This window comes from Sander vitreus, chromosome 20, assembly GCF_031162955.1.
Source record: "Sander vitreus isolate 19-12246 chromosome 20, sanVit1, whole genome shotgun sequence".
Classification (NCBI taxonomy): Eukaryota; Metazoa; Chordata; class Actinopteri; order Perciformes; family Percidae; genus Sander; species Sander vitreus.
Genome location: NC_135874.1, coordinates 20847849 through 20856700, shown reverse-complemented (window position 1 = coordinate 20856700; position 8852 = coordinate 20847849). Strand labels below are relative to the sequence as shown.

Below are 8852 nucleotides of genomic sequence, written 5' to 3'. Positions count from 1 at the left end.
CGCCAACTATTTTGATAATCGATTAGTCGGTTTGAGTAATAAAAAAGACAAAAGTAAAATAAATTCTTCTTAAATGTGAATATTTTCTAGTTTCTTCTCACCTCTGTGCCAGAAACTGAATATCTTTGAGTTGTGGACAAAACAAGACATTTGTGGATGTCGTCTTGGGCTTTTGGGAAACACTGAGCCACATTTTTCACAATTTTTTTACATTTTATAGACCAAACAACAAAAAAGTCAACAGATTGATCGACTATGAAAATAATCGTTAGTTGCAGCCTTACTGCTGACTACATCTTATCCGTTTCCAGCTAAACAGACCCAAAGCAGAAAATCCATGTTATGTACTTCTTTACACATGAAGTAAATGTCAGACTGACTAACTGACGTGATGTGCATTCTTCTTAGAAAACAATTAGTTTTTAGAAATGTCTTATGATATATTGTCTCTAGAAGTGTATTATTCAACTTTTGTTTTTGTTAAAGAAGGAAAAGAAAATCTCAATACAGTCGAATCGCAATACTTCTAGAATCGCAAAAAATGAAAATTGCAATACAAATCGAATCGGCAACCAATTATGGTGAAAAATTTAATCGGGACAAAAGCATATTGTCCCAGCCCTAGTCTTTAAGTTATTGCCCACATTACCCTATATATTTAATTAAAAACCTATCCACTTAAAAAAAGTGTGTTTTTTTGTATTTGTATATCTCATTATACTCAACAGCATCCAAAGTACTGTATGTATTCCTTCACACTGTCCCTTAAAGCAGCAGCCTATGCTGTGTTTTTATTATTATTATTATTAATAATATATGACTCATGATCCGAGATCATCTCTTTGTTCCACCACAGTACACCATACACCCCGCTGGATAAGAGGGCTATGGAGAACACCGATGAGGACACGACGACAGATGACTGGACTCTGGAGCAGCCCTTAGCTCAGACCAGGACCACTGCCATCGTGGAGGTGAAGGGAGCCGTCAATGTGGTGCTCACGCCCCTTGTGGCTGAATCTCTGGACAGGTAGTAACTATTTTTCATGAAGATTGTTTTGTATCTGTCTGTTGTAATAGAGTTTGGATTTGGTCATGCTGCTTTATTGATCACATCTCCCTTAAAACTAGCTTTTCAATCTCAGTTTGAAAACCCCGATAAGAAAAACAAGATTGGCTAACTGTCTTTCTCACACCACACATTCTTAGCACAAATTGGACTTGAAGCCAATTTAATCCCTAAGCACACTGTATCTTAGATCTATAATTCCGTTGACACTGATTGAGAGTCTGGTCCTGCTCTTGGTTGTTTACCAGTGTGCATCTTTGCCAAAGGCTAACAGTTCTGGGTTTGTCTTACAAGCATCTAGCCCTTGGTTGGTGCAGTAATGAGATGGGTAAACTGTAGCTAGGAGATTGAAGCGAGGCTAACCTCCAAATACTGACATAGTACGTTTTGATTCTGCTTTGAAAGGGTGATTTTTTTATATCTGAATCAGTTCGGATCAAACATTTAGTGTTTGAAGTCACTGTTGTTTTTGTTGTTGTTGTTTTTTACAAATGTAACTAAATAAAACAAAATATATATAACCTTATGAAATTGTATTGTTTTATTACAGCGGTCTGTCCGTTTTGTCTCTTTCAGGTACATCGAATCCATGGTCCACTTTGCCAGTATTCGTCATCCTGCAGCTATTCTGGATGACCTGCATGGGAAAGTCCTCAATGAAGCCTATCAGATCAGCAAGTCCACAGTCACTGAGTCCGTAAGTACAACAGTGCACAGAACGGAGCAATACAGCTTGATGTGTTAATATTTATTCATCGTGATAGAGGTTTTTGAATGTTGGCATACAGCTTAAAGGTGCAGTAGGTAAGACTTATAAAACTAACTTTCTGTCATATTAGCTGAAACTGACCCTATGTTCGAGTAGAACTACATGAAGCAGGTCATTTAAATTGCTCCCTGTTCAGATGCACCAGTCAGGGTCGGGGGGGGGTGTCTAACTACATGTCAATCACTGCTCATGCACACACATTCATTCTCCCTTGTGGGGGGAGGGGCTTAGGAGACCGTTTTGGGGTTTAGCGGAAAGGGGCGAGGGACTGAGAAGTTCTCGATGTTCAAATGTTTTGGGCTAAGTCCTGGATCTTCACAATCCTACCTACAGCACCTTTAATAATCAGTGTTTGAGAATCAAATCACTCCAATATAAGTTGATTCAAATCACAAAGAGAGAGCTTTAATTCCTGTGATAGTGTCACTCAATAGTATGAAAATATGCTTCCAAATTTTTGTTGGCTTTGTTGCCTGATGAGTGTTTTTGGATCTGGATCCACACAGAGCCAAACAGGCAAGCAGGAGCACAAGCTGTCCAAGACCGAGGGCACAACCCCTGGCTCCCTCAACATCGCCCATGGCCAGACGGACCTGTCCGTCAAACCAGATAATGTGAAAATCAAGGGCCTCCAAGCCAACGTCTCCATCCCCAAGGTAAGACCCGTGACCCGGAATAATGTGAGGCCAGCAGCGGGCCTTAAACTGTGCTCTGACCAAAAGAGGTTCAAGAGCAAGCACAGACTCATTAGCATTGCTGTACATCACTTTACATTTAAACAATGAATAAACAATACGCTCAGTATTTGTGTAGGATAATACGAAATTAAGCATATACTATCGAATCCATTCAGCTTCGTGGCCAGGTTAGCTCAGTTGGTAGAGCAGTATATAGAGGTTTACTCCTCGACGCAGCGGCCGTGGGTTCGACTCCGATCTGCGGCCCTTTGCTGCATGTCATTCCCCCTCTCTGTCCTCTTTCGTGTCTTCAGCTGTCCTGTGGAAATAAAGGCCTAAAATGCCCCAAAAAGTATCTTAAAAAAAAATATAGATTTTTTTTTATTTATTTTTTATTGCCCTTTTTACATCTTCATATAGACAAATACCAAAACAATCTTACATTTGGGAAAGCTAATCATTTTATCACTGTATTCATCCCTGTGGAACAATAATTTGATTCTTGTGGCCATCGCTATTATTTATGTCCACAGCATCAGTTAAGTTCTTTATTAGAGAACAATATTTTACAGCACAGTGGGGTTTAGGTTTCTATTTGTTGTCAGTTATCTTTATGTTTGGTTCTCTTTTCCTGCAGATGAACCTTTGCCTCCTGCAGGCTTCTGTAGAGGAGGGGTCACCGTCATGCTCCAACAAGTGTGTCACACATGTGTCTCTGGTGGCGCTGTGCTTCGACAGGATTGCCACCCAGTTCAGAATGAACAGGTAAGGCCTCCACTACTCTGTGTGTGTGTGTGTGTGTGTGTGTGTGTGTGTGTGTGTGTGTGTGTATAACTATATTCATGGGGTCCAAAAACCGGGAGTCCACTATACTTGTGGGGTCCCGACAGCTTTGTGGGGCCAAAATACTGGACCCCACAAGTTTAAAGGGCTGTTTGAGGGTTAAGACTTGGTTGTAGGATTATGGATATAATTAGGTTAGGGTAAGGGTTAAGGTTAGGCATTTAGTGATGGTTAAGGTTAGTGTAAGGGGCCATGGAATGCATTATGTCAATGACGGGTCCCCACGAAGATGGTGCCACAAACGTGTGTGTGTGTGTGCAATGACTAAGATGTTTGGAGTATATGCGCAAATGTGTCTGCTATAAAATGCCTGCTGGTACATTCAGTTGTCGTCGTTTGGATGTCATTCAAGACATTCAAACATTCAAGAGTACCATTCACTATATTTGTAGGGTGGCAATCTCTGTGAATTTGGAAATAATTCACTTAGATTTATATTCTTCTATTCATTACTAATTCTCATTTACAAAAGGTGATGTGTGTTTTGTACTCTGAACAATAGTGTTTAGAGTACAAAATCAATTTCTTTGACTCCACCACATCTGACATGTGCTTAAATGTGACAGCTGCCCAGCTGAAATACAAACCCACAGTTTCTTTCTACTCGTTTCAGGGGTATTGTAGAGGAGACGCCCAACGCCACGGAACATGGCCGACCATCAGTCATGTTGGAGAAGTACGCCTCAGCCACCAAGATGCAGCCTCAGTCTTCTGGCTCGCTGCGCTCCAACGCGGGCATCGAGAAAGGCAAAGAGATCGCCGCCAGGCTGAACATCCACCGTATTCACAGCCAGCTGCGAGGCCTCGACTCCACAGGTTGGTTCAGGAGGACAACAGCCCTGTTTGATCCCTTGTGCCACTTTTTAAAGTGGTCCACTGATCTTTTACATAACCTACAGCCTCTTTGTTAATATACCGTACTAGCTGTCCCTAAACAGTATGCAAAAATGCCCTCACTTGATCTACAGGACCAAGCAAAAGTATTTAGATGCTTTCACTGTTTTTACATTTTATTTGTAATATAGTCTTTTTCAATTTTTTTTCTTTCTCCTCAAGCACTTTTTTGTCAAAATGTTTAACAGGAAACATCCTAGTAATGTAGTTGCGTTGTTTCTTATGCTTTCGTAGACATTGGCACATGTGCAATCACAGCAATCCCGTTTGAGAAGTCCAAAGTGCTGTTTGGCCTGGAGGAAATGGAGGAGTTTTCAATGGTGGATGAAACCGAAGCCCAGGCCACAGCAGGTGATCTCGGCCGCTCTGCAACATCTCTTGAGAAATGGGGCTGGATTATGTTTGAATGTGGCATCGAGAACCTCACTGTCAAAGGTAAAGACATCCGAGTCATCACTTGCATTGAGAACAACAAAGACGAGTTGCATTTTGTGTACAGATTTGTGAATTTGTTACGCTTTCTGTTGCAGGGGGACGCCAGTCAGGAGCCATTCTTTACAATTCGTTCGGTGTGATGGGACGCTCCGACACTGGGGGGAAGACGGGTATGTCTAAGTCCAATGGTTCGACAGGCTCTCAGACGGGCAGTGGTTACAGCACCGACGTCTCTGATGACAACCTGCCACATGATGCTATCAGCCCGGCCTCTGATGCCAATGAACACTCGGACTCAGACGACCAGGTTAGAAATGATATTAGTATGCTATTCTGAAGTGGCTAAAAAAAAACACTGCATCTATCCCTCAGATCTTTATTGCTCAGATTTTAAAAACAAAAATAAATTGGAGCCAACGTCAAACCTGCTTTAACACTAGCCAAACCTAAAATCTGGAGTATTTTATTTTATGAGCTCAAACCCAGTTAATATCTGAATTTTTACCATGGCATTTGAATGTCACAGTCCGTTGTTAAGCTCCACGTCTTCTCTTAAGGTCGACAAACGCATAAAACCCTTTTTAGCTCTGCTGACAGTGACCTCAAACATCAACTTATGTGAGGACAAAATGAATTCTCTTCGAGCCAATTTCTTCATTTTATCTGCACCTTACTGTGTTAAAACATAACTTAGGGCAAGCTTACTCGCTCCGAAATGTCATAGAAAGTGCAGGTGGATGTGAACGTGTTAACAGAGAGTCAAAGCTCCACGGCACTGATCTGACGGGACACACGTGCAGCTAGTCTCATTACAAAAGTTATGGATTATTTTTTGTTTTGTTTTTGTCTTTCTTTTCTGTTTCTACGTTTTATATTTTGCAAACATGCAATCTTTGATTCAGATTTGAGTAACTGTCTTGTTCATTAAGACTTGCGCAGATCCATATCAAACAATTACATTTCTTCGAAATGATCAGAGCGAGAAGAAAAAGATTAAAGTCATCAAACTTGGAAACATCCACTCTGATCTAGAAAATAAGCCATGATGGCAAATCAAAGCTGTAATCGGGCTGACAGTGATGTCTTGGGGGCTCCAGTCACACACGATAGCCATCAAATCTAATCCAAAACTGCAATACTGGAACTTATTCCCACTAGCCTGTCTCATCCACCTGTTAAATTGTGTGATCTTGTGCTCTGCAGGATGAAGGAGTGGAGTCGGACGACCTGAAGAAAGACCTCCCACTCATGCCCCCGCCACCTGACTCCAGCAGCATGAAGCTGACCATTAGGGAGATCTGGTTCAGTTTTGCTGCTCCCACAAATGTGCGTTCACCTTCACAGGCCATCTCCAGGTATGACATATAGATCTCTTTTAAACACATTTTTACAAAAACAACTACCACATCACACTGTCATCTGGTTGAGATTGAAGTGGCAGTGATATTGTGTTGTAAGTAGAGCTGCACCGATAACAACTTTCTAGGCCAATTCCGATTTTCTTTGAGTTAAGCCAGCCGATACTGATTTTAGCCGATTACTATTTAATTTTTTCTAACCACTTTACAGCACACACACATATTTATTTTCTATCTTTTCTTTAATAGAACATTTTGCACAGAACATAGAAAAAAATTTGAACAGATAATGGATCACTATAAAATAGAACTATATATATACACACATCTAAAGTGCAACGTTAGAACCATTTCCTTTTCACATCCAATATCCAACTAAAAAAATGTGATTTTGGTTTTTTGGTGTCGTCCCTCCACACCCTACGTTTTCCTTGCAGGTGTTGCATATTGCAAACTTGTTATCTTCTGCACACACGCTGAAGAATTTCCAAACAGCTGACATGTTGCAGGTTAATTCACGAGGTTCCCTGCATGTGCGAGAATAGCGCGGACACGCGGCGGAAAAGTTGAGAGAAAGGGGGGAAAAAGAGACTGTGCTGTCGCGTCCGTGTGTGTGCGTGCGTCCTTCAGAACTGTAACTCGTATAACTTATGTTGTCAGTTAATTGTAGCATTGACCGGCATGAAATCGGCATATGTCAGACTGACCTGCCGGTCGCCGGTCATGGCCGAACACGTGAAAACCGGCCAATTCAGATGCGGACCTGTCAGCCTCACAGGGCCGGTTTATTCTGAGTGTGTATTGTGGACCTGAGTTTTAATTAGAAGTCAACTCCCAATTGCAACACGTCTTGTGTCTGCAGTTGAGAATAAAGGAGCTGAAATCAATTTCTTGACTCTCAAGTTGTGAGATAAAACAACACGATGTTGACATGTTGTTGACATCATGATATGCCGCGTTCTATTTACCTCGGAACTCTGATTTTCCAAGGTCAAAGTCGGAAACGCGCCCCCTGACCTCAGATTTCCGAGCTCGGAACTCGGACAACCTGGCAGTAGCCCCGAGTTCAAAATCCAACATGGCTGCCCCCTGTATCAACAGTTGTGAAAAGCTGCAGTAACATAAAGTTAGAAGCACTTCTGTCTTATTGGTGTTGCTAAATCAGTCGTTCACACAGGCATGTTTGACTTCTATCTGTGGAGATGTTGTTACGATGTTTGCATGCACAAAAAACGACGTAATGCGTTGTTATCAACTGGTATTTCTAACAATAGCTAACCGGGCTAGAGCTAATGAAAACAATGAAAATCCGACTTTTAAATGGAACGCATTCAACTCGAGTATGACTTAATTCCCAGCTCCGGCTTCCGAGTTCCAAGGTAAATAGAACGCGGCATTAATACATTACATACAGTGTTTTATCTATAACAGGAGGGAAAAAACGGTAATTCAGGATACACTGATCAATAGTTTTGACAAGGTGATCAAAGCTCCTCTGACTCTTTGTTGTGTTTTCACAGGCAGTTGAATCTGCTCAGCACAGCCACCCCTGCCATTGGAGCCTGGTTGGTTCCCATCGACCAGCTGAAATCTTCTCTACGCAAGCTGGACATGGAGGGCACACTGCGCGTGTGCGCTGTTATGGGCTGCATCATGACCGAAGCTCTTGAGGTCAGCAACACATCTAATTCATGTTATTTATAATATCAAATCATAACAAGAGTTATCTCAAGACACTTTACAGATAGTAGTAGGTCTAGACCACACTCTATAATTTACGAAGACCCAACAGTTTGCCACGAGCAAGCATTTGGTGCAACAGTGGCGAGGAAAAACTTCCTTTTAGGCAGAAACCTCGGACAGACCCAGGCTCTTTGTGGGCAGCATCTGTCGCTGCCGGTTTGGACACTGATACAGATATACAGATGTAGAGAAATATGATTCATAATAATTGTGGCAGTTGGAATGATGAACAGTGGCATAGTAGCAAAACTATAACTATAAACTACAACTATTATTTCTAGTCATAGTGGAACTATGACTAGAAATAATAATTGTAGCGGGGTGTAGTAGGGCACAGCAGGGCATGGAGCAAGACCACGGCGGCAGCCGCAACCATGATTTAGGTGCCACCCCAATCCAAGGAAAACTGCGAGGCAAGAAAACACAAGGACTCCGGGGAATAAGCTCCCCGGAGATAAGTTAGTAACAAGCATTTCTGGGACAGAAGATGCAGATGGAAAGAGAGAGGAAAACAGTGTGTCAAAGGAAGTCCCCCGGGAATCTAGACCTGCAGCAGCATAACTATGAGCTGGTCCAAGGCAAACCTGAGGATCTGTCGACCGAAACAAATATGAAGAATTGTCCAGTATCCTCCTCTTGATTTAATCAGTCAGCATTTTTATCAAACCCCATTTTTAACCAGCTTTTCAATGAGAATGAGTCCAAAACCTCCAACATCTATTTTCACTTGACGTGCACTAGTTTGAAACCTGTTCTCATTGCCCAACAGAAAAAGAGCATCCACATCCCCATCCGGAGCAAGTACAACCGTGTGACTAAAAGAGCTCGCTACCTGCATGAGAATCCCTCCTGCATGCTTTGTAACATCCTTCACCGCTACCTGCAGCAGGCTGACTACTCTGTCATTGAGGAGGCTACCATGGTAAGTGCGAGGCCTCTGAATCTGTTCTTTTCCATTAGCTACATTTCAGGAAACTCCAACTTGACCATGTGTAGTTAAATGATAAATGATAAATAATTAATCTCTATCTTCTACATAACTGCACAGAATACCTGCAACCTGC

At 42.0% G+C, this 8852-nt stretch overlaps 1 protein-coding gene across 1 annotated transcript in view; it reads left to right on the top strand.

The window, feature by feature from the left end:
* kiaa1109 (KIAA1109 ortholog) overlaps positions 1-8852 on the top strand; it is an 88883-nt gene that overhangs the window by 30017 nt on the left and 50014 nt on the right. The window contains 10 exon segments of the mRNA XM_078277048.1: positions 857-1030; positions 1646-1766; positions 2345-2494; positions 3153-3280; positions 3972-4174; positions 4487-4687; positions 4783-4994; positions 5891-6042; positions 7566-7716; positions 8558-8710. Coding sequence (XP_078133174.1) covers positions 857-1030; positions 1646-1766; positions 2345-2494; positions 3153-3280; positions 3972-4174; positions 4487-4687; positions 4783-4994; positions 5891-6042; positions 7566-7716; positions 8558-8710 — 1645 coding nt within the window.